The 26,136-nt window shown below is 43.2% G+C and overlaps 1 protein-coding gene across 6 annotated transcripts in view; it reads left to right on the plus strand.

The window, feature by feature from the left end:
- Positions 1-1,049: 1,049 nt before the first annotated feature.
- The window catches only part of TTC7A (tetratricopeptide repeat domain 7A), a gene marked incomplete at its 5' end in the record, with an annotated part of 177,232 nt that continues 152,145 nt past the window's right edge, over positions 1,050-26,136 (plus strand). For 5 of the 6 annotated variants that reach the window (XR_014183642.1, XR_014183643.1, XM_082048591.1 and 2 more), the window contains 5 exons: positions 1,050-1,209; positions 3,914-4,077; positions 5,737-5,905; positions 21,589-21,719; positions 23,571-23,692. Coding sequence is in view for 4 of the 6 variants with exons in the window: in XM_082048591.1 (XP_081904717.1) it covers positions 1,050-1,209; positions 3,914-4,077; positions 5,737-5,905; positions 21,589-21,719; positions 23,571-23,692 (746 nt within the window). The remainder of the gene's footprint in view (positions 1,210-3,913; positions 4,078-5,736; positions 5,906-21,588; positions 21,720-23,570; positions 23,693-26,136) is intronic. The other variant, XM_082048593.1, reaches the window with a different exon arrangement.

Raw genomic sequence — 26,136 nt, forward strand, 5'->3', positions numbered from 1 at the left:
AAGGGGCAGCCAAAGGCCGGTGTGTGACTGTGGCCATCCCCGGCTTGCCCTGCGCCTTCCCATCCCGACAGCCCCTTCCACAAATGAACCGCTGTGTTCTCCCTGCCCGGGACTGGGAACTGTGGCACCATCACTCTCTGTAGTTTATAAACTTTTTTCACTTTGCCCTCTGACTGCATGTTGAAGGCCTCCTTACTTGTGTGCTTGGTGCCTTGATAGAAGTTGATTTTGCCTCTAGGGGTGATCAACCCTCTGAGACAATGCCAGCCTGGGGAAGTGGTGCGAGCTCCTTCCTTGTACATCAGTGGGTCGCTCTGTGCTGAAATTGCTTCCCAAGGGCTGCAGTGGATGTCAGGAACAGCTGATGAAGGGGCCATGGGGTGCAGGTGACTTGGTAAAGGAGCCCTGGGGCCTTGGTGGTGGGGCAGCAAAGGGGGCAATGGGCACAGACTGAACCATGAGGGGTTCCTTATGAATATGAGGAGAAACTTCTCTGAGGGTGACAGCACTGGAACAGGCTGCCCAGAGAGGTTGTGGAATCTCCTCCGGAGACATCCAAGACCCACCTGGACACATTCCTGTGCCATCTGCTCTGTGTGAACCTGCTCTAGCAGGTGAGTTGGAAGACATGATCTCCAGAGGTCCCTTCCAACCCCGACCATTCTGTGATTCTGTGAAACCCAGTGGCACCGCAGCTGTGCGGTGTTTCCCAGGCGCCGCGCAGCCACTGCGTGCGGCAGGCGGGCCGACACAGTGCCCTGGGCGGGCAGCGCCCTGCCCGTGCGAGGGTGCGGTTCTTCGGCCCAGGCGTCGAGCGAGGGGCGGCCGTGTCTGGAGGCCACGTGAAGAAGCCGCCGTCCCCAGGCACAGGCCTCTAGTGGGGAACCGTCCGGCTCGCACACGCCTTACCGGGCACTTGGCGGCGGGTGGGATCCAGGCCGGTCCGCCCGGAGCCGCGGCCCCGCACACGCGGCCGGCACGTCCCGGGCGCTGCCGCCGGGGACTCCCTGGCAGGCGGGCGGGAGGGGCGGGGCGGGCGCGGCGTTAAGATGGCGGCCAAGGGCTTGCACTTGCACGTGAAGCTGGAGGGGGAGATCGAGCGGTGCCGGGCGGAGGGGCAATGGGCGCAGCTCCGGCACCTGGCCCAGCAGCTGCTGCCGCCGGCACGGCCCCCGCGCAAGGCGGCGGCGGGGAGCGCGCAGGACGCGGGTAAGCGGCGGCGGGCAGGGCGGAGCGGAGCAGAGCGGCCAGGCGGCCGCCGTTACCGGACCGCTCGGGCGCCGGTGGGGTCGGCTTGTCGGTCCGTGCCGCCGCCTGGGGCTCGGCAGCCCCGGCCCGGTGGGCTGATGCGGGCGGCACGTGCGGTTCTCCGGTGTCCCGGGGCAGCGGGAGAGGGCTGGGGAGCAGCGGCGGAGGGAGTGGGGAGGCGCCCCGTGTCCCCCCGGAGGCGCCCCGGCCCCGCGGCGGGCGGCAGGGCTGGCTCTGATGCGGCCGGAGCCCGGGAGCCGGCGTTGAGGAAGGAAAGTCTCTGCTTCTTCCTCATGTCAGCGCGTCCGAGCCGCCGGGGCTGCCCGGGGAAGCGGGTTGCGCGGGGCTGTCCTGGGAGGACGGGGCAGCAGCGCTTGCTCGGCGGCTTCTGCGCCTTTGGGGTGTTGCCCTCACCTCGCTGAGCACCTGGAGGCAGCTGGCGGCTTGAGCTCCGTGCTTTAATATCACCAGCTCGGCTGGGCTACCGGCCGAAGTCACCCGTGTTTGCAAACGTCTCTCTTCAGCTTCTCGATACGTGTGGTGCTGATTCTCTCTTGCCCTTTCCCCACCCGCTCTGGATGCTCCGAAGTTATCTCCCTGCATTTCTGAGGGGGACTGCTTTATTTAAAGGCTTGGGCTCATCCAAGTATCCCTTCACATGTAAGACATGTTCCATAAATAGCAAATGTATTCTCTTTATTTTTTTTTCTTTCCTGTTACAACACACTACTTTGCTTATTTTTAGATGAAATAGATTGTAAGAAGTGAGGCAGTCTAACTTAGAAACGTAAAATTCTGTGTCTGTGGTCAGCAACCGTAGGTTGTGAAGAGGACCTGGTCCTTGCCACCGCACTGGTGTGAGAGGCTCTGCCACTGAAGCCAGATAAGCTATTTCTATGAATAAACGGACTTCTTTAGGGGAGTGTTTCTAGGATGTGTCCCTGGAGTGGCTTGCTGGAGTGTAATAAATGTCACAGTGGGAAAGCGTGGCAGGGGGGGATGTTGGTAGCTTACTACATGTTTATTTACGAGGCTTTTCAAGAGTCTACATGATGCAGATGGAGCCCTGTGTTGAGAACTACACGGCCAACCTTTGAACTTCAGTTGGGTTTCAGTAGCACTTCCTGGGTGCAGAGATCATTCTACACTTTCAGGGCATTAATAGTTGAAGAGTGCGTATTCATTTGTTCCCATGTAATTAAGAGGCATAACAACAGTATGTTTGCTGTGAAAACACTGTTAATTTGCTGCTATGTCTTCGTAACTTGCTAGTTATGAGAGAGTAATGGTTTGTTATTGCTGCAGAACTTTTCTTCCACCAAGGGACTAGCTACAGTTTTGTGTTTGTAGGAATCGTAGTGTGTGTGCCTAGATACGGTTTTTGATAGTAGTATTTGAGAGATTGCGTGTATTTATTTCTTGGTTGTATAAGATCTTATGTAATTCCTTAGGTTTGGTTAAGAGATCAGTGGCTACCCGAAAGCTCTTCAGTGTTGTGTAGAAATGAATGCATGCAAGACTGAGGGAAAATATACTTGAACACTTAACACTTCCCATTTTATGTACAAATACTTTGTTCATGCAAGTTAGTTGTAGACCTGCAGTTTAGCAGGAAAAAGTTATGGTTATAATTTGATATGCAGTTGAACACTTAAGCCACAACAAGAAAAAATCTAAAATAAAAAAAACCCCACAAGTTGATTATTAATGCTTTATGTAATGCATAGCTAGTAAGTGGGGTTAAGCTGTCTCATGGACTGGAAATACAGAAATAGTTACATTATTGTGTTTCCTACGTTCTAGAATTTCAGACTTGGAAACGTGAAGTAAATATGAAATGTAGGCCTTGGCTCTTTGTTTTACGGAGATTTTCTTACCCAGCTTGACTCACTAGTCAGGTGATTGAGGTGCTACCTTTATGAATAAATGAACTGCAGAACTGGACCCATCATGCAAGAACTCCAAGTACCCTAGCAGATGAAACTTTTTTTTTCAGCGCATGATTGCAACATCGCATGATGCCTCATGCCATATCCAGTGCTATTGCCTATATTTGAGTTTCTCTTCTTTGGAACTGTGAACTGGAATGGATTTTAATGTAGAAATATTTTTATGTGGCTTGTTATTTATGTCACTGGATCAAGCCTTGTGTTTTTCTAGTAGTGGATATATAGAATGTGTTTAAATTATCTTTTTTTTTTCTGTGAACTTTCAGGGAAATCTTTAAAGTTTCTGATGTGGTTACTCTTCTGCAATGAAATTCATTGCATATCTGTAGTCTAAAGCATGCATTTCATGCTTGTACGTTTGTAAATCTAAAACATGGACTTAAATGTTTGCAAAGATTGGTCTTATACTTTTAAAAGTGAGTTTCATGATGAAAATTCTTAACTGTTATATTAGTGACAACACATGAATGAACAGTGCTTTCAAAATTAAAGGAAAATCTTCAAGTTAAACAGAAATGTTGTTTTATTTTTTCATAGGAAACGTACTATTTCTAATAGCTAGAAGTTAATGGAACTTTGTCTGCTACTTCTTCCTTACCCCCTCGTTTGAGTTACTGTTTATGTGTCTCCAAGGTGTGTTGTTTTGCTTTTGTAATGATATTTATCAACAGTACAGCAGTAAGTCATGTTTATTGTTGGTTGGTATGTGCTTTCAGAGGACTATGGGAATATGCTGCTTGCAGAGGCTCTGCTGGAAGAATGTTTGAAGGAAAACTTCTCTAAACTAAAGGACTCCATTCCACTGTCAGAGAAAAATGAGCCGAAACTGAGTGAAGCCAAACAGTATTTGACCAATATCTTAAGCAGAGGAAAACTGCGAGTAAGTGGGCTCTGTCATAATTCCTGTCAACTGGATGCTTCTTTCATGTGATTATTAGTCTGGTACAAGATGTTGGTGTTGCATGTTCATGTCCCTGTACATACAGTGCTGTATTGTGGGTATTACTAATGGGCTGCTAGTTCAGTACGCCTTTGCTGTGTCTTCTATTGGGACACTTGTTTTTTTCATATGCAAACAAATTATGTGGTACAAATATATATCCTGTTTATTTTTTTATTTAAAAAAACCAGGATAAACTTCTGGGAATTCTCTGGGGTGGTAGGTCACAGCCACATAACAGTTCTGTCAGGCCAGCACAGCTGTGTGACCGGCTGCTGCTCCTGGTCTGAGGGAATTGTGTGCACTTGGTCAGCTCCGGATCAGAACTAAAATGTGCTGCAGGCTGCTGTCAGACACTTAAGGTTGTGGTGTGAGACCAGATTTACAGCCTTGCGTTGCTTTCAGTCTCTGCCAGAGGAGGTATGCAAAGTTATGCTTTTATTTTGTGGTCTGGGTGCATGGTTGGTAGCTGCCTGTCAACTCAACTGCGAAGCTTTAGGAGTGTTTTATGACTCTGCCTCGATGGCTGCTGCTGTGTTGGTGTCCTTGGACACACAGTTGCTTAACTGCCTTTAAAAAGATGATGAATTACAACAGTCTGTTCTAGACTTCCGCTACTTTTGGTCTTGAAACTTGCAGGCTAGCTAGCTTGGAAGTGTATGTTATACTTTTATCATGTCGATTTCCAGGGAGAAAACATGCAGCAGCTTTTCTAGAGGAATTCCTTGTTCCTAACTTCTTGATAGTTGTCATATTTAAAAAGTGAAAAGGAGGAGGGGAAGGAAGGGCAGTCCATCCAACTCTTTTTTTATGCTTTAGCCCAAGTAACAGCCAGAACCACTGAATTCTTACAGGTGTTAGGTTTGGCTGCACAAATTGCCATTACTATTTCTTTGTTAGTGGTGACTTGGCTACTCGTGCAGTATTGACCCTGTGTTGTCGGCACAAATTAAAAAGAGTGTGAAGGCGTAGGAAGCTTTCCAAAGCATAAAAATTGCCTGAATGGGTGTATTTTAATGAGGTGTTTTGGTTTTTTTTTTTTTTTTTGGTTACACAGTTTTGTATGTATGTTTTCAATCCTTAAGAAACCAAACAAATCTTAGAGATAGCAAGCATGCCTTCTGTTTTTCTGCTGCTTCCTGAAAATTCCTTCGTAAGGTAATTTGGAAGCTTTCTTGCTCTTCAATTAAATGTACAGAGGAGACAGGAGCACTTGACTAAAAAGTGATGCTTTATGCCTAGTTGAAAAACATGGGATTTTTTTGGTGTGTATGTAGGTAGTTCTGACAATTCCAGTCTTTTATGTGCTATCTGTGCCTGTTGAATCAGTATAGTAGGTCAGCTGGAACCAAAGAGGTGGCTTATGTGTATTTCCAAACTGAACTCTAAAGTAGTTGCCTGACCATTTTTGCCTGCTGCTCTTATGAGCATAGCCCTAAGATCTCTAGAGACTTAAATCCTTCCTATTTTTACCTGCAGAGCTAGCAATGCTGAGAGGAAAGCATTATGAATCTGCTTAATTTGTTCTGGAGTACCTCATTCTTTCTGTCTAGTATTTTACCACATAAACACTCTTTTCCTCTCCCCCTTCCTTTTCAGCCTAAGTATATGACAGAGGCTCTGCTGATCCTAGGAAAGCTTCATTACGTGGAGGGATCCTACAGAGATGCCATCAGCATGTATGCAAAAGCAGGAATTGATGACCTTCCAACAAAAGATGAACCTCTGTACGTGCTGCGTTTGGTAACTGAAGCCTTCGTTATTAAAGGTAAAGGACCATGTATGCATATTTGAAGTATCCTGTGTTTAGGTTAAAGTTGAAGGTGCTTCTTGAAGTGATTTGATTGGAACAGAGTTAGGGCAATGTTGTATGCTCTAGAAGATCCCACTGGGTTTGGTCTGTGTAGTTCAAACTTAAAGGCATTATGGAGTCTTAGTCCATGGTTTTTAAACTTGGCTGGTTTGTAAAGAAGAACTTGAAATTGGAAATCTTGTGGTTAAGTGTTGGCTGTAAGTCAGCGACACACTTGAGCTTGTGTATCCATTTTGGGAAAATGGAAAGCAATTCAGCACTCGGCTGAATTATGGCCTATGTTTTCTCTTAGAAAGAGTTAATCTACTTGTAAATTTTAGTGATCTCCGTGAATTAAGCAAGGATGATGTTTCCAAGTTTTAGACTCTGGACTAACATAATATGTGCTTTCAAAGCAGATAGTGTATCTTTGCAATGCATGTCACACAGTATCAGACCCTATGTACAAACAGGAATCTCTCCTCCCCCTTGTAATTTTACAGACGCTGCACTGTTTGAGAGATCCTAATAAAAACCTGCCTCTATGGGTAGTGAAATTGCATTTCGTTTTGAGTGGGGGAAAGGAAGACCCTCGTCAGTTTTTGACTTGGGGGGGAAAAAAGATCAGTAATCTTCTCCTTCATTTGCTTTCAGTTCCTTTATAAATGTTGCTCAAGTACTGCTACCTATCTACTGCTTTCTACTCTTTTCAGCATGTCCACCAGCTAATTAGGTGAATGAGAACTCTGATGATCAGATACCTTCAACTGGTATGTAAAAGAGTGAAACCAAATCAACCCAAAATACTGTTTGACTGGGCTGCTAGTATTACTGATAGTAATTTGGGTGTTTTATGATCTCACACAGTCATTCTGCTTTTTTTGAAAACCTGTTTGTGCTGCTTTGCTTGCTTTGATTTTGTTTTCTGCAGTACTGGTTGAATCTGCTTCGTTAATGAGCTTTTGTGGAGTAGGACTAATTTACTTGTAACTGGCACTAACACTTGCATGGTGCAGAGGAGTGAGTAACTGCCAGTGCATTCATAGCAGTGTATGTGAGAGCAACTATTGGTGCATTCCAGAGTCTGAAGGAGATGCACTGTCCTCACTGGGAACTGGGTAAGGCCCTTGCTGAGGTGTGAATGTAATAAGGTACGCATGAACACTAATGGAATAACACTGTTCCTGTAGGGCCTCTTCTATGGTATTGACTACCTCACTTGCATATGAAGATATTGAGGGTGTTTGCCTCAGAGGATCAGGCTAGGTTGTGTGTTTTTAGCGTTTTTTTTTCCATATGGTTTAGCACAGAACGTAAATACTGTGTTGCCCTTCTGTTTGTGTGTAAACTGTAAGGGCAACCTCTGTGCTATTACTGTTGCACAGTTTTTGTCCTCCATGATGATTAGGCATGATATCAAGGGTCACTCAGTATTCTAACAAAGTTTTTGACAAAGTCCAGCAGAGTGGAGCTTGTCTAGCTGAGGCTGGAGAGGGAACTCCCGGCCAGGATCACTGTTCTCCATGCCATGTACTTGATCTTTCAGTCTTAGAGAAATAAGCCCTTAAATGTTAGAAATTTGTACAGGTAACTATGACAATAGTTCTGTGGATTTAAATTTTCATTTCAAAACATGTCAGTCCAGGCTACCTCTGCAAGGTAGGGCAAGTAACTGCATGGAGTTGAATTATTTAAAATTCATTTATGCTAAAGATTTATCTTTGTCCCCTTTTTCATTTGGTATCTCTGCAGAACATATGTTGATCCATACCATATTATTGCCTTTGGTTGGACTACTATTAGCTTATGCAAGCTGAAATATTTAAAGACTCTCTTGAACATTACAGGTAGTAAATTTTTTGCAGGGCAAAAGTTTGTTGCCATTTAGGCAACAATTCTGAAAAGCCATAGTCCTGTCTTTATTTCAGGGCAGAACTTAGGTGCCCTGCTTAATTTCTTATTCAGATTTTCAGTAAAGGGAGAAAGCAGTTAATAGAATATCCTTGTAACACCAGAACTTAAAATTACTTCTTATTATAAACCTGAAACCACCTTGGTTTTGTGTAGCTAGTACTGCTGGGTTGTGCCTGTATGCAGAATGACAGTGTAGGTTCTCAAGCACTCACGGTTATGCTGGAAAGGCCATGGAAGAAAGAAAAGTCAAATCAAAGGCACTCAGATTTATTATTTTACTGCTGGAAACAAACAAACATGTAATAAGAATGTTATGGGATACACTGTGAGATGAAGTCAGTGGTAGAAATGAAATGTGAACCAGCAAAACTGAGGTTGCTTTTTTAGAGCATCTTTTGAGCTCCACAACACTGAAGACTGGACACTGAACTAAATCTCTGGGTCTTCCTCTGGAGGTCTATAGCATGTAGTCAGTTCATTTTGTGGTAAAAAGCAATATGGATTTGCATCTTTGTGGTTGGACTGTAGAAGTTGAACAGGGAAAAAGTTTCTTTCCTTGTGTAGTAGATTACCACTTAAGGTGAGTATCAAGCAGTAAATGTTGAAGTTCTTTATAAATGCAGGGACTTGAGGAGTTGGCACGTCACAAGAGAAATGGCAGAGAGGGCAAGACTCTTCCAGTTTCTCAGCTTATTGCTTCTGCTTGTCCTGTTTTAAATCCCTGTGGTGTGAGAAGTTCTGTGGGCACTGTGAGTGAAGCTCTGACAAGTTTCATTTGTTGTTGTTGTTTGGTTGGGGTTTTTTTTTTTTTGATTTTTCATGATGGCTAATTTTAACTTCTGGTTAGTTCATAGGTGGCTGGTCTGTACTTGTCTCTTTCTTCTTCATCCTCTGTCAAGTTAGTTCCTCCTTGAAACCTCTGCTCAGTTCACAGTACTGCAGGTAATCTCTGATGCAAGCAGTTCTGTCTGTTACATAAAACAGTATTGAGTAAGCAAACTTGCTCTCCTTTTGCTTCTAGTTCTCTTGAGACATGTTGTGGCTTCGTTACCTGCTAGTGTCCGTTTGAAACAAGCAGCAAGCAAAAACACTTCAGAACAACATATGTAACTTCCAGAGCCCATTGGTTTCCCTCTGGCTGTGCTTGCTGCAAAAACCCTGCAGAGATCTCTGCTCCCAGCAGATAAATCTTCTGGTAGTGGAGCAGGTCACAACCTAACCTTGATAAAGGTATAGCTCTAGCCAGGGCTTCTGCATACCTAAATTCCAAGTCTGTAGAAAGGCTCCTGTGTTGTTGCAATGTTTATTGCGCAGCATTTTCCTGCTGTGCTGCGTGTGAGTGTGCAGAGAGCTGTGTTAACTGAAGGAGGCTCTTACCGGCCTGAGTGATGAAGGCTCAGGCGGGGCTGATGTGGCACGTGGGTCCTATCTTTGTAATGTTGGAGAGTGCCTTTGGCTTGCTGCAGTGCTTGTGGTCAGGATGTGGGGGTATCAGAGCTGCTGCAAGGTGAGTCAACCCTGTGTGGAGGAGCTCCCTGTGTCCATCAGATCAGCTGCCAGGCCAGGCACTGGACTTCCTCCACCTAGAGGGTGGTAACCTGGAGACAGATCTGCTCGAGGACAGGAAGACTTTACGGAGGGATCTAAACCAGCTCAATCACTTGGCTGAGGCCAATTATATGAGGTTTAACAAGACCAAGTGCCGGGTCCAGCACATGGGTCACAACAACCCCAGGCAGTGCTACAGGCTTGGGGAAGAGTGGCTGGAAAGCTGCCTGGCAGAAAAGGACCTGGGGGTGTTGATAGACAGCTGTCTGGATATGAGCCAGCAGTGTGCCCAGGTAGCCAAGAAGTCCAATAACACCCTGGCTTGTATCAGGAATAGTGTGGCCAGCAGGACTAGAGAAGTGATTGTGCCACTGTACTCAGCACTGCTGAGGCCCCACCTTGAATCCTGTGTTCACTTTTGGGTCTCTCATCCTAAGAAGGACATTGAAGTGCTGGAGAGCATTCAGAGGAGGGTGATGGGACTGATGAGGGGCCTAGAGCACAAATTTGATGAGGAGCAGCTGAGGGAACTGGGGCTGTTTATCCTGGAGAAAAGGAGGCTGAGGGGAGACCTTATCACTGTCTACAACTACCTGAAAGGAGGTTGAAGCGTGGAGGGTGTTGGTCTCTTCTCCCAAGTAGCAAGTGACGGGATGAGAGGAAATGGCCTCAAGTTGTGCCAGGGGAGGTTTAGATTGGTTAGTAGGAAAAAAAATTCTTCACAGGAAGGGTTGTCAGGCATTGGAACAGGCTGCCCATGGAAGTGGTTGACTCACCATCCCTGGAGGAGTTTAAAAGACCATCCTGCAGTTATTTTTGTGTTGTTTTTGGCTGTTTTCAGCCCAGGGTGGGTTTAATTTGAGCAGTTCCAGTCTGAACTCTCTGTACAGTCAGAAGCTGGCAGTTCTGGAGTGATTCATTACCTCTTCAAATGGTATCTGACAGGGATGAAGTGCATGGTGTTGTACAATACAGCCTCCTCTTTGGTGACTGTGAGAGCTTGCTGTGGAATAACTTGTTTGTGCATGTCTAAAGATGGGTGAGGTGAATCCCTTGTAAACTTGTTTCTAATAGTTTATTTTTGAAAACTTTAGAAAGGAGATCCATTGTGTCAAAAGGCTTGCGTGTGCTTGACTTTTTTAGAACTTAGAAAAATCTAGGTAGGGAGAACAAGCTCATACTGCGTCTGCAAGAAGTCTTGATTATAGCCTGTGTTTTGTTGTAGTAAGTCCAGCACAAGTCACACGTACAAGGAAATGATACTTCGTTATTTCAGTGGCTCAGAGCAATCTTTATTTTGCTCTTGAAGCCATTATGTCATTTAAAGATGTTTAAAATCTGTAGTGTGACACTTCTGAAAAACTGTAAGATCATGAGAAACTGCTGTATAGAGGCAGAGCCCTCCTAAAAGCTGTGAATGCTATTACTGAAAGCAAAACCCTGAATCTACCACGTGAGGGTTTTTCCTGAGCTTAATAATGTTAAACAGCCTAGAGCCTGCATCCAGCGTTCTGGGTCAAGTCCAGCTCTTTGTGGATATTTTGTTTGTTCATTTTTTGGGACAAACTGCTCAGGTTTTCCTGTTTCTGTTAAGATTATATCTTTTAAAACTACAATCATGTGTTGCTTGGAAGCATATTGTTCGGCTTTCTCCCCATGTGAAATCTTTCTCTTGGGTTTGTAATACTGCAGGTGGTTGTGTGGGGGTGTCCTGAAAGGAAAATGGTGATGCCGCACGAAGATAAGAAACAGAAAAACTGACCTTTTACTCACTGGTTTGAAAACTTCCCACTGGGTTTTAATCATGATTTTAAATTGACCAACTGAAGCCTTAAAATTTGAATGATCTATTTTAAACTTCTTTTGTGCTTGTGTTGCTTAATTAATTTCTTATTTTGTTGGTTTGCAGAACTATTGAAAACATGTAGGTTTGCTTTCAGTAAACCTAAGGCTGTTATTAAAATACTTCATTGTAGCTAGTCAGAAGATGCGTTACATACTTGTTCACACACTTCATTGGAGTCTTTAATTTTGACATTTGCTTATGTGTAATTCATTTTTCTAGTATGGTTTTCTACAGGATTGTTAATTTCCTGGTGAGATTTGTAGTCAGCTTCATTTGTTTGTCAATTGGAATAAAATGTACAGTTAAAAATACCTCTATTGCAAAGCTAAGTTCTGATAAATATTCTTTTTTCTCCTCTCTAAATAATTTGGTTAAGAATCTTTTGAGTTAAATGAATGAATTTCACTTGCTGTAGACAGTCTTTTAACTCAGTGTTTCTGTTAGGTGTAGATGAGTGAATTTCTTGTCATGTGTGCATTTTTTTAATTATTTGTAGATTAAAATGAAAAAAAAAAAAGTTTTCCTGCTTGGTTTTGTTAGTTCATCAGCATTTTGCAGTTTTGTTCATCAGCTTTGAACTAAGCTAGTGGAGAAAATGGAAAGGGAGAAAAAAAGGTGTGGTTGGTTGGTTGGTTTTCCACACTAGAAGAGAGTGCCTCTGTTTTAAAGATGCATTTCAGAACTTCATCCAACTCTTACTTCAGATCCTATGCCAATAACTTCTCCAGTTCAATTTTTTCAATTATTATCTTTTTTTTTTTTTTTTTTTTTTTTTTTTTTTTTTTACTAAATGCTGCTGGTCCCATACTGCAAGGACATATTCTGTTCAAATAATGTTAATGGGTTATTCTGCGTTATGGGCTTAACCTGAGCAGCCTTACTTTTAAATAGAGTCCTTCTGAAAACAGAATTTCCAGTTAGCTTCTCTGGGGTGAGACTTTTGTCCACTTAGTTTTTGATGAATAAGATGGGAACACCAAAACTATTGAGTGTACTGGCATGCAGGCTGCGTGGAATGATTCTGAGTGCCAGTAGTTTGAGCAATTTCAAGTACAGATGAACTGTGTTTGGAAACACTGTAGTTTTGAAGGGTCATAATTTATTTAATAATCATATTTTGAATTTACTCTTCTAACTTAGTTTTGCAGGAAGCATTTTTAATTTGAGTGATGTTTTACAAGCCTTTTGAAAGGCTATATGTGCATTTTTCTAAGCCTGCTCTTCATTTCAGACGGCATAATGTTTTGCAAGGTGTATTCTCCTTTTTTTCCAGACAAGCGTTTGGAATGCATTCTGCCTCTTGGATATGAAAAAAGCCCTCTTTGTGGTTATGCATACTCTTGTGCTTGGGATCTCCTCCACAGGCTGGTTTATGAGAGTTCCTGAGGTTCCCTAAGCGTGGTGTAATGGCACGTGTCAACATAAAAACGATCCATTGCTGTGCTATTCTTCAGTAGCCACAAGAATACAAGGAAAATATCCAGCTGTCTGAATTCTGTCCTTGCCTCTCCCCATAAGTTTCAGTGTTGCTTAGGCACAGTTGACATCATGGCATGCTTCCTGCAGGCTTTTACTTTAGAATCTAAATCTTCTTTACCCTCATCATCCTATTTAGTTGTTACTTTGAAGTGTGCTGACTTCCCTGGGGACCCAGTTCACAGCCGTGTGGAACCTGCCCATCTCGGAAGCAACAACGCTGGCTGAGGCGCTTGGGTGCCTTGTGGTGTTCAGGAGGGCAGCTGAGAGTTTCCTAAAGAAAACACCAGCATTCTTCATAATCTTTAGGAAAGTCTGTTGATCATGAGGAGCCAGAAATATACTGGGCACAAAGTTAAGAAGAGAAAAGCATAGGTTTCGATGAAGGTTGCAGGAAAAACCATCTACAACTTTGCTTTCACTTTTTTTTTTTTTTTTTTTTTTGGTATGAATCTATTGCTCTTGGGTGGTAACAGGCATCATGAGATGATTGACTCTTGGCAGTATGCAGTTGTGTTAACCTATAACTTTAACTAAGCATTTGAGATGATACACTGGCTTGCATTAGTTTCCTCCTGATCCTTACCTGCTTTTTCTTCTACTGGCAGCTACTCAGTGAGGTTACTTTGGTTGGTATTTTCACCTGCTGCTGTGACTATTTAGAACTGCAATGGAAGAAAATGAATTTGTTTGTTTGCTTTTTCATTTATTATTTTTATTTTTTTTACAAGGGTCTGTCAGGGGCAGGGCACAAATTCCTTTATGTTGGAATCCTTCTCTGATGACTGAAAATGGGTGAGATTCATATCTCTGAGGGGAGATGGGTTTCTCTAAACAAAGCCTGAATAATAAAACTAATTTTCTTGCTTGACTGTTAGAAAAGGTGAGTCCCAGCCACAGGATGTATGTTTCAGTTGGAAGAGACCCTCAGGATCATGGAGTCCAACCATAACCTAACTCTAGCACTAACCCATGTCCCTAAGAATCTCGTCTAAACACTTCCAGACATGGTGACTCCACCACTTCCCTGGGCAGCCTGTTCCAATGCTTCATAACCCTTTCTGTGAAGAATTTTTTCCTAATATCCAATCTAAAAAAATAAAAAGGCGTTTAGACGAGGTTCTTAGGGACATGGCTTAGTGCTAGAGTTAGGTTAGGCTAGGTTAGGGTTGGACTTGATGATCCTGAGGGTCTCTTCCATCCAAAATGATTCTATGATGCAATATGGCATTAATACTTAGTAACTGTGAGGGTAAGGCATTCTGTTGGCAGAACTTGTTTTCACTTTTGCTTGACAAGAACTGCATCTTTTAAATGTTAATTCAGATCAGAGGGAGAGAGGCTTTGTTCTGTACCTGGTGTACACTTCAAAGTGCTGGTGTTCACAGTTCTGCCAGCCCGACAGGAAGCATGCTGTTTATTCATGTTGATATCAGAGTAGCTGCCTGATAGGCAAAAGCTGCAGTTTGTAGATGCTGATGGCTTGATAAAAGGGCTTAGTATTAGTATGTCTTATTTGGGTTTTCAGGACAGAAATTTAAGAGTTCGGAGTTGCACTTATGTTGTGACAGCGATGACTCTGAAGCTGTTTCATATTGGTGGATTGTGTGCCTCAGTGCCACTGCATTTCAGCTCGGGTGTGAGAGAACTGTTAAGCCCAGCCCTGGCGTTCTTGATGCACTTAGGCTTCCCATGGCAGCTGGGGAAGCAGGCTTTGCTGCTGCGCTCCATGAGCTCTTCTCTGCTGTTAGATACGGTCGCTTATGCTTTTTTTTTTTTTGTTTGCATTTGAGAAGTAGTTTGTTTTGCGCCATCTGCTATGCACAAGTGCAGCATGGGTGTGATTTTAGACTTCTGAGGAGAGTTAGCTGCAGGCCACTAAATGCATTTTGGAAATGAGTTTTGGAAAGTGGAAAAGAAAATACCTTCTTGTTCCTTTTGTTAGTGTGATTTAGTTTCTTCGATGGTAAGGTTTTGTTAGTCTTTAACTCCCTTCTCCATGCACAGTTGCGTGTGCTGGTTGTACACACACACAAAACCTTACCTGCTTCCTGCACTGTGATTTCAAGTTGAGGGGTTGGCAGCATGAAGAGATAAAGGAATGGCTGCACATCCTTTTCTGAGGAAGCAGAACAAAGTGCACAATGTTTGTGTGATGATGTGAGACAACATGCTACACTCTTATATTTGTTTTCTTTTACCGAAAATAAATGTTCTCACAGATGGCCTAAGCTAGCGGTAGGTTTTAGATGGCCGTGATGCTATCCCCGTGCTGGGGCTGTGTAGTGTAGCACAATATGTGTCCAGTTGCTATGGGAGCATTTCCATGTGCTGTTTTACCTTGAAATAGGCTCTGGATGCCTTTGACCGTCTTTTATGTGTCAGGGCAACAAGCCTGTTAGTCCTTGCGGGCTGTGTCTGTTCTAACAAATTTTAAGTAGGATTGACTTGAGTGCTCAATATGAATCAACATAGTAAGATTTGAATTACTCTTCTCTGTTCTCCCTCCTGCTTCCAAGGTACACATGGAAGTGGAGTAGTCTGGCTGCAGCTAGAAGAGAACTTTTTTACTGTTGATGCTGCCTGGCAGTGATGCAGATAAGCTCAAGCTGAATAAATCCCAGTACTTGGTCGTCAGCACCATCTCTCTGCCTTATGCCCCATCCACTTTTCATTTTTTCTCTTCTGCTTCTGCCTGTTGTATTTAGACCAGGGAGAAAATGTAATACTTGGAGCATGCCATGATTTATGGATGTGGATGATGCTGGCAAAGTCCTTCAGATGTGAAGCTGTAAGAGATTGCTTCCATGTGTTTACTGTGCCCCAGGGCATTGCTCCAGCAGAGGTATCTCCTTAACTGCTATCAGATATGTCATGGAACGGAGGTGGTCTCATGTACCAGTACAATTAATAAGTTACAGCAGTTAACTTTATAAACACAAGACTTTTAAATAGAATCTTTACAATGCTTTCTAATGAGATGGGCAGTGACCGTGAAAATCTTTTGTCCCACACTAAAGCTCACTAGTTGTCTCATGGCAAACTGCTTAAAAACGTTGTCAAACCCTAAGATGAGTTATGCCTGTTTGATTTTACAAGAAGTTAAGTGTTCTGAATTTGCTGACCTCTTCTGTGATGACAGGTGACTGTCAGTAACATGATACCTAGTAGGTATTTTTGAAAAAATAAACAGGTAAATGTATCGTCAATACATTGCTAAGCAGCATGTATTTATAACTATATACATATGTTGGGTGTGCATGCTCAATAGTTTTTTTTTTTTTACTCATGGGGGTATATGATCAAAAAAGTTTGGAGACGACTGTATTACAGGTTAAATCTAAGGTTCTGCCATGAAGCTTGAGAGCAGCCAGCTGATAGGCAGCAGGTCTTGATATGCTCAGGAAGATCTTTGGGTTAGGGTTGCTCATTTCTGCCATGTGGTAAGACAGGCAGCGATGAAGGGACTACATGGCATTGATCATTGGTAGATGGCTGAGGTTGCATTTCAGGGGAGTGCTTGTCACCTTCTGGCTTCACGGCCACTCGATCACTGTCCTAGTTTTAACAGATTGTATCTGTAAGGGGAAGTTTAACCAGCTGGAGTTAGTTACTAATTTCAAAATAATTGGAGTAACAGTGTTAGCATTGGCTTATTGCATCTTGTGGCAAGGCTGGGAGTAAGGGTCTTGAGTTCTGCTTTGATGCAACTAAGCAGCCTTGCACAGGTTACTTAAATTTTCAGGCTTCATTCCCTGCGTGTGGACAAAAAGGTCTTAAGGTAATTGGATTTAGACTTACTGGCACTTTCTGCCTTTGAGACTCTTACATGGCAAAGACCTCAAGATTATAATGTATTGCTGTAAATATACTGGGCTGTTGCGTGGCGATAATCCTGTATAATAGAAAGCAATAGTGACAGAAGTTTGCATGGCTTTCTTGCAAAACAAAACTTTTCTCATCCTCCCTACCTTTAATGAGCTGCAGTGTGAATGAATGTGATCAAAACAACGTGCTTCTAGGCCTTTCTTCTCCTTCTATTTGCATTTCAAATAAATGCTGCTGAAAAATAATAGCTTAATTTCTGGGGAGATGAGTGTCAAGACCCATGATGTGAATTATTTAAACTGTTGTGAATTGTGGCAGAAATAATGCATAGTGCTGTGTCAACATAATCCTGACTGTTGCTTTGGCTTGTTGAGGTTCAGGAGATTTTGCTTTCCAAGACACTAATGTGATAGGTTGACTCAGGGCTGTGCTCTGAAGTTCAAACCTTAGCTGGTGAGGCAGCCTGGTTGTAATACCATCTCTAAAATGGTTTGGTTGTGCTTTGAATTTTTTCTTTGAAAAGTGTTTAAGTTCTGCTGAACTTTAATTAGTCAGCATGCATGTGTATATGTTTGAGGAGCTAGTCTTAAAAATAGCCTTGTTTCAATGCTAATTGATTTTTCTAGAGCCACACTTCTGAGCTTGGCTGAGGGCTGCATGCTAGATGTGAAGTGCACCCTCCCCTTGGGGACAGGTGCCCAGAATCACCTGGCATTCACCACAGAGTGAGAACATGCACACAACCTGTTTCCTTGCAGTAGTTGCCGCGCAATACATTCACACTCAACTTACCTCAAGACAAATGACTTCTCTTGCTGTAGCTAGAGTAAAACTATTGCATGTGCTTAGCTTAGCAGCACACTGCCTTCTAGCCAGGTTGGTCTGTCTGGGTGGCACGGGGGCAGAGATGCTGTAGCCTTGCTCTGCAGACTGGGCCTGATGCTGTTGGCAGGGCTGTATGTTCCACCCTAAGCTTACTTTTGCTTCAAGTTGCCACAGCTGCGTTCAGCCCAAATGTAGCATAGGACACAACACAAGAGGTAGGCTTAGCACTCTCTGTGCTGTTGTGTTTTCTTTGATTCCTTCCTTAGATTGCCAGGTCGCTCTGATACTCCTGGGCTGTGGGGTTTTGACAGCTGCAGGCTACAGCATGCTGCTGCTGACCTCAAAGTCTTGCACCTGTGAACCTACCATTCCCCTCTTGTGTAAATTCATTCATCAGAAGTCTGTGTAAAAAGGAGAATGAAAAGTAGAGTAGATTCCTCCTATTGAGGAGGAGGAGTGCTGCTATTTGGTGAAGAAAGCCACCTTAGTTTCCTCTTCTCCCTAGTGATTGTGCAGTCTCCATCTGTGCGCTGAGGCTTTCAAGACCAGGCTGGGCAATGCCCCAAACCAACCCTGCTTTGAGCAGAAAGTTGAACCATGGGCCTCCTGTGATCTCTTCCAGCATGAATTTTCATCTCACTTATGTTGCTGAGAATCTGATACAGCCTGTCCATGTGCATATATATGTTCCAGTTCTGGTAAAAACATCACCTCAGACCATTAGAGCTACACAATATGTTGTCTTCACTTGGCAAGGGCTGAGTGAGATGGAAGTGGACATAAGCCTTTGTAAAATCTCCCCTTTCATGTTTCCGTACATGAGGGCAGTGCACTTCAGCTCTAGGAAGAAATCAGTTCAATGATGCCTCTTACAAACATTATGGGTTTTGCTTTTTTCTGACCCAAATGAAGATTAGCTTTAGAAGGGGGAAGAAGGGGCCAAGATTATAGAGAGATCAAGAGCTGGAGATCAATCTTTGGGGGAACTAGAGGAGGTGAATGGAAGCCTTATCTTTATGCAGGAAGGAAAAGCAGTGTTTCTATACATAGAAAGTTTCTGCCTTTGAAATGGGTAGAAAGAGTTCTTTTAAAAAGGATAATTGGAAAGCATATGTCTGTTTAAATCTTGAGCTTGGGCCATACTCTTCTATTAGAAAACTGTATCTTCACTGTATAAAACATTCTTATGGTATATATTTAAATTTGGGCATCTGATTCATATGAGAAAAAAAATTAGCATAGGTAAGTTGTAAGTTGGTATTACCTTACCATAACCGGTTGGTCCCTTTATATTAACCAGATACCAATAAAGCATATGGCTTTACGCTTTACTCAGAAGGTAATTCTGTCTTAGCAAGAGCTACACTTTTCTTGCTAAATCCAGTGTGGAAGTAGCGTGCACTTCCATGGCTTTCTGACACTTTATGGGAACTGAGTTGAATTTAAAATGTGTGTTGTGCTGCAAAGTTTTTTCTGTGCTGATAACAGGGGAATAGAGAAGAGTTAGTGGGACTTGGTTCTCAGGACTGGAGGGCTTGTAAACAGTCTTGTCCAGCTGCACCTTTAGCAAATCTGTAATTGTTGGGGCTTTGCACTATGAGAACTGAATTGGTGGCTGCACGAATAGGGAACTTTTCTTCTTGTTTTCTTTGCTTTGTCTACTGGATTTGCAGTCTGCTTGCTCAATTTTTTCTTTTCATTGCATTTCTGTGGTAGGGAAGAATAGCCCTGTTCAGATTCTGTAGAAGATTTTATATTCTGATGACATCAGGTCAGTGCACATGGCATTAGCAGAAAGAACTGTGACTAATTTTGTTATCATGTGGGTAATTTTTCCTTCTTGCCCTTTACAAATATAAAAATGTGTGCAATGTAGGATAGTATCTGTCTTGATATGCTGCATATTGCTCTGCACATACTGTGGCAAGAAACCTTTTGGGAGATGTTAGTTTATTCCCCTGTCTTTGATCAGCTCCAGCTCTGGTTTTTGGACCGCATGGATGGGCATGTTTGTTGTCAGTGCTTGGTGCTGGCAAAGGCTGCTTGATTTCATCCCCCGTGTCAGAGTTTAGAGATAGTAGCTCCCTACAGCGGGCTGTAGCATGTATGTAAATGGCTTTTTATCAGCTTGTTCTCTCTGTGTGACATCTCCCACGATAACCACCCCCATACAGGCTGCTAGGATGGCTCTTGCAGTTCGGTTAGATGCTGCATGTGTATGAATGTCAGTGGATGCTACTGGATTTCTTTTAGGGCCCTCAAGGGAATGGTGACTCTGAAATGTAACACTTCTTCAAATTTATTTTCAATTAAAGGGAATGATTAGAAATTCAGAGGTAGATAAAACTAAGACAGATCTAAGAAGAATATTTGTAAGCTGATTGTCCTGGCCTCAGCACTGGATAGTTTCTTTTTCTCTACAGAGAGTTAATGCCCTCTTTTCCCTTTCATTACTTAGCAACAGGGTTAGAAAATAGAAGCTTTGAAATAATAGGAAAGCAGACCATGATATAAAGCCAGAGACTTCATAGATGGACAAAATCTATTACATGTTGGATGCTGTGCAAGGTGTATGTCAGTAAAAAGGAGTGAACACAGAATGGGCATTAGCTAAAAGCAGCAAAATGATCATGGTCCCTGACCCCCACACACTCAGTTTGAAGTAAATCCAGTCCTCCTGCTCTGCTCCAGTCAGGCTTTTCAAAGGTGAAAGGTACTAATGTGTGTTACTCCAAGATACAGGTCCTTGAGGGAGTGTACTGTGCACTTCTGACTTGGGAGAGGGCGGAAGGGGTGGGGAGCCACCAATTGGGGTGCCTTCTCCACCCGTTGAACTAGCTGCTCGTGTCTGGCTCAAATGTAAGACATGACATGCGGAAACTCCTAGCAGAGTAACCAAGGGGACGGGACAGAAACATTGAATATGAGAAGTAAACAAAGCTAGGACTGCCTAGGAACCTCCAGCATGAGCACTTGTGATGTGTCTGTTCATTGTGGAGAAAGCTGGCTGCCCATTACTGCTTCCCAAGGGCTGGTTGTCAGGCTGCCGAGGTGACCTGTTCCTCCTGGGATGGTGGGACCCAGGGAAACGGGGTTCCTGGTATGTTCACATGGGTCAGAATCCTTTGCCCTGTGCTGCAGCAGTCTGAATCGCTCCCTTGGAGAGGCTGTCCAGACAGCTGAACTCTTTCATCACCTCTGTGGGTCTGTGTCAGGAACACTACGATTTTGTATTACGACTTAAACATTTTTTCATTAGTATTAGAGAGTGTTGTTATGTATAAAGTTTATTGGGAAGCATGTGCTGAACATTTTACAATGTGTTGGGCTACTGGGCATCAATGCAGTTGTGTTTGGTGTAGAAGACCAGTTTCCAAGCAGTGGTATGTTGTGGAGATCCAGGATGGCATAGGAACCTATACTGATCAGAGTAAAACTGGTATGTAGATATATTAGCCTCTGCAAACAGCTTTAGAGATAAAAAGGATGTAGCAATGTGATGCCAGACAAGGATCTGATAATAAAAGATTTTCATATAGGGACAGTAGCTGTAGGTCTCCATTTAACATGCTCTCTGTTTGTAAGAGGGGAAAGAATCTGAGTAGTACAAAACCCAGGGCTTTTTTGTGTCTTTGGACACATGATCTTGTGGTTAAGAGTCTCTTGTGCCTTGCCAAGAGCTTGCTATGTGTCCATATGCAATTTGCATGTGCTCAGATTTTCCAAAAGAGGCCTTGGATTTTCCAACTCTGTTTTGGTATAATTTTCCAAGGTGTTTTTTTTTTCCCCCTCAAAACCACTGCTTGTTGAAAGCTTCACTTGGAATTGTGGATGCTTAGAAATTCTCAAATCCAGTCCCAGGGTGTTTCTGAAACAGCACTTGTGTTGAAGCACCCAAAATCTACAGCCGTCTTTGGAAATATAGGCCGTAATTTCTCTGCTTGTGCATCCCTGCCAGAGGGATTGTGTATGCCTTTTCTTCATTAAGTGTTTGAGAGGCACTGTACAAGCGTGCAGTGACACTGTGTGTTAGAGCAGCATGACAAAAATGCCTTGCATGTGTAGGAATTGTATTTTCCTGGGGGTCTTTTCCTTAAAGTCACTAAAACAAGGGAGAAACCCACCTATGGAAAAACTTTGCTGTCAGCTGGTAAATGAAGGAATAGTACAGCCATGCTGCTGTTGGTGGGCTCCAGTTAAAGAAGGTGTTGCCATTTTGCAGGTCTGTCACTGGAGCGCTCAACCAACTCAATTGCCTCACGTGCTCGACTGTGTGAAAAGGAGGAGGAAGCCATGGCTTGTTTTGAGACAGCGTGTGTCATTGCCCAGGTGTACCTGCAGGAGCTTGAAAAGGTAAGAAGGACAAGGAATTACTGGAGGGAGCCCAGCAGTGGGCTACAAAGATGATGCGGGTCTGGAGCGTCTTTCTTAAGAGACTGAGAGAGCTGGTTCTTTTCAGCCTGGAGAAGAGAAGGTTGAAAGGGGACCTTATTTATTCTTATAAATATCTCAAGGGTGGATGTCAAGAGGATGGCACCAGACTCCTTTCAGTGGTGCCAACGATAGGATGAGGGGCACCAGGCACAGACTGAAGCACAGGAGGTTCCATCTGAATATGAGGAAAAACTTCTTTACTCTGAGGGTGCCAGAGCCCTGGAACAGGCTGCTCAGAGAGGTTGTGGAGCCTCCTCCTCTGGAGACATTCAAAACTGTCCTGGACACATTCCTGTGCCATCTGCTTGGTGGAACAAGTGAGGTGTCTCTGTATAAGAAGTTGCAGAACAGCAGTTCATCAGCTATCTGCCTGTTTTCTCTGAGAATGAGGTCTGGAAACCAGTTTTGCCTGTGGTGAAGCACTGAATACTTCAGATGTGCTCAGGTTATATCTCAAGTTTAGCTCTTACTAAAGAGGGACTACAAATTTTTGCATAGCCAGTGTCAGTATGAAGAAGCCCAAGAAGTTTTATGTATCTGCTGTGTAAATGATGCATAGGAGTGGATATTTGGATCGCTAATAAGCTGAAAGTAACCTTTTTGGGTCTTGCCGTAGCAGTTTAACTGCCAGTGCTTCAGTTTCTCCAGGTGAAACTGGAGGATCCTAGATCATCAGTAGCAAGTTGATTAGTTGGTGGTTGGGTAGGAGGCTGAGTAAGATGAGTACTGTGAGCCCTCCGCTGACCTGTAACACATGCCACTAATTTTCTGGGTACATGCGTAGTGGTCTCTATCTGTAACTTTGCCTGTCTAAGAATGTATGCCATGTTCTTCCATGTCCTTGCTTTGACACACTTTATGCTTGACACCAGCAGCACTGATGGCATTACATGTTACCTGTTCTTCTGTAACTTAATGGCCTTTAACTTTCTGACCAGATATTTCCACCCTTCTCAGCGACAAAGGTGTGTGTCTGTACCAAGTTTTGTTTTTAATTGAATTAAACCAAAAAAACTGAGCTTAGTGCATATATAAAAATCATTAAGAAAGCCAGCTAACAAGTTGTATGGTCTGTTTCTTTGTAGGACAGCTTGTGTCTGTGAAGAAGGGAAGGGGTTTCAACTCTAGTTCATTCATCTTATGGATAGAGACACAAGAATGCAGGATTACTTACAGATGTACTAAAGGTCCATAGGCCTTCTCCAGCCCTGGTTGTAAAACTCTGCTTTGGAGAGGCCACACAGGGCTACTTTCAGCAATGAAAGCTGTTTGATGCCAGTAAGGAAGCAAAGGCTAGAAGGGTTTGATAGAAGAAACAGAGGAAAGGCTAAGATTTTTCCATCAGGACTCCTTATAAGTTACTAACTCTTAACAAATATTTGTTACGTTAAGCTAGACATACATACTCAAACATTATATGAATATTTCTGTGCAAGATGCTGAATCTGTGTGGTTGGAGTAGTTATTTCTGAAGCCCTTGGATTAATGTGCAGCTTTCTACTTATGCTATTAAAGTTGGAAGTAATAAGGAATGGTGTTTCAGAACTCACGTTACATGCAGAATATTTAATGGAGGTCACTGTATGGTTTATTTTAAAGTTGACTTTGAAACGCTTTTGAATAGCCAATGAAGGTAAATTTTAAAGTAGTCTGAGGAGGAATCTGATGGCAGAAGCTAACTTTATTGTTTGCGGTACCGGTTCCTCATGAGCCAGAGACTTGTTCAAACAGTTCTCAGTAATCCCAGGTGTTTCTTTCCTCCCTTCACAGACCTTAAACAATACACATTCACGAAGTATCAAGGGCAGCAACGTGACTTACTCAGAGTTTGAACTTTCCTACTTCCTGGAAGCAGCTTTACAGAGTGCCTATGTGACTCATCTGAAGAAGGGGTAGGTGCATGCCGGTGTTAATAAAAATAGATAATGTGGAACATTTTATCTCGGAACAGTTGAAGGCTTATTTCTTTGCATGTGTTCTGTTGTGAATTTTTTTTTTTCCTTCAATGTCCATTCCTCCTTCCTATTTGTCTCTCTTAAGTGTCCTAAGCCTTGTTTTTCCAGACCCACAAGTAGGGTGGAGTCGAACAATTTTGTTGTCTTGACTCAGCACTGTTCCCTGTGGAGATCAAGGGAGTTTGACCATAAAGAGAGCAGAATTTACACTGCTGTGTGCTTTTAAAATGTTCAGCCACAGGACCTGGTTTAGAATTCAGTGAAGTCTTAAGGGTAGTTTCTTTCATTTGTTTGTTTGCTTAAGGTCCTAAATGTCACAATCAAAACCCCTAATCTGTGTCGTTGGCTAGAGAGAATCCATGTGGCAACAGTGCTTCACTAGCTTATTTGTTATGCCTCTGAAGTACAGCTCCCAGTGAATCTTGGAAGGGCAAGAGGAGCTTGTATCTGCAAGCCTACAGCAAATTTCACCTGAGGAAAATCTTCTCAGGAACAATTAAAAAGTCATTGTAAATGCCTACTTCCAAAGGCTGTTGGTGAGGGCACACTGTTCCCTAAAACAGGCTGTGTCTTCAAAAATAATTCTGTTTAGCTCATGAAGAGGTTGCCATGTAGGAAGAGTGTCTCTTTACCATCCTTCCCTAGTTCTGTTCTTTCACCACATTATCCCATTTGTTGTCAAGCAATCAGCTACTGATTTTTCTCACTGCTTTACGTAGTATTGCTAAAGTTTTAGAAACTTATTTTTTCAGCAAACCATCTTTGAAAGCCCCAAAGATTTTTTTTTCTCTTATTTTATTCACTCCTCTTTTTCCTGCTGAGTAAATGGAGAAGTGAAAAATGAGGGGAGATTGAAAGGAAGAAACTAGAAATAAAAAAAAAATCCCAGCAAAAAAAAAGTTTAGATTCTTCTATAGAAAATTGATACAATTTTTTTACTCTGGAGGAGGCATTGCTTCTTGTTTAGGGCTTTTTTGCTAGGTTTTTATCCCTGAGAAAGACTTGAAATACAACTGAGAATAGCCTCTGTGTTCCCCATGTTTTCATTAAAAATCTGCATGTGCACTTGTGAGCATATTCATGAGAGGTGCCTTCAGGTAAGCCTTGTTTAACCCAAAGGCTTGCAAACACACAAAGCTCAAACGTTGTCAAATGACCTTTTTAGTCAGGTAAGTAGAAGTTTATGTGTAAAGAAATTACGGACTTAAAAGACATAGTCTCAGCATCCCCTTAGCAGAAGGGGACAGGTGTGTGGTTTTCCCAGGTGAGTTGGTGGCTGACCAGCTGTGAGACAGTGTGTGCTTTCTTAGAGTTTTGCCACTTCTGTGGTGAACAAAAAGCTCAAGTCTTGCCAGTAAGCTCATTACAGAATCACACAGAATCACAGAATCGACTGGGTTGGAAAAGACCTCAGAGATCATCGAGTCCAACCCTTGGTCCAACTCTAGTCTGTTTACTAGATCATGGCACTAGGTGCCACATCCAATCTCAGTTTAAAAACCTCCAGGGACGGCGAGTCCACCACCTCCCTGGGCAGGCCATTCCAATGCCTGACCACCCTCTCTGTAAAGAATTTCTTTCTAATATCCAGCCTAAATTTCCCCTGGCAGAGTTTAAGCCCATGCCCCCTTGTCCTATTGCTAACTGCCTGGGAGAAGAGACCAATCCCCACCTGGCTATAACTTCCCTTCAGGTAGTTATAGAGAGTGATGAGGTCACCTCTAAGCCTCCTCTTCTCCAGACTAAACAACCCCAGCTCCCTCAGCCTCTCCCCATAGGTCTTATGTTCAAGTCCCTTCACCAGTCGTGTTGCTCTTCTCTGGACTCGCTCCAGCACTTCAATGTCTTTCCTGAACTGAGGGGCCCAGAACTGAACACAATACTCCAGGTGTGGCCTCACCAATGCAGAGTACAGGGGAAGGATCACTTCCCTTGTCCTGCTGACCACGCTGTTTTTGATACAGGACAGGATACCATTGGCCTTCTTGGCCACCTGGGCACACCGATGGCTCATGTTGAGCTTCCTGTCAGTTAGTACCCCCAGGTCCCTTTCTGTCTGACTGCTCATATTAACTATGTAATAAAATAAAATCTCATTTAGAACATATGGTGTCGATGTCCTCTAGGCACCTTTTGAATATCAAAGTCACTCATGTTCATTTTATTCAGTGATGTTTTAAATTCAGTCTTCATCAGTTCAGTATATCTAGTGGGTTGTTTAAGCTATTACTGTGGGCCCTGCTTGCTCTCTTCCCATGTTATTTTAATGACAACCTTTAAAAAAACCCCAGAACACACACACAAAAAAAAAAACCCTCCAGGAAAACAATTTGGAATCAAAATACATGTGTGAATTCAGCAGTGCTTCGATTATAAGCTGT

Source organism: Streptopelia decaocto (assembly GCF_964273445.1).
Source record: "Streptopelia decaocto genome assembly, chromosome: 3".
In the NCBI taxonomy this organism is placed as follows: Eukaryota; Metazoa; Chordata; class Aves; order Columbiformes; family Columbidae; genus Streptopelia; species Streptopelia decaocto.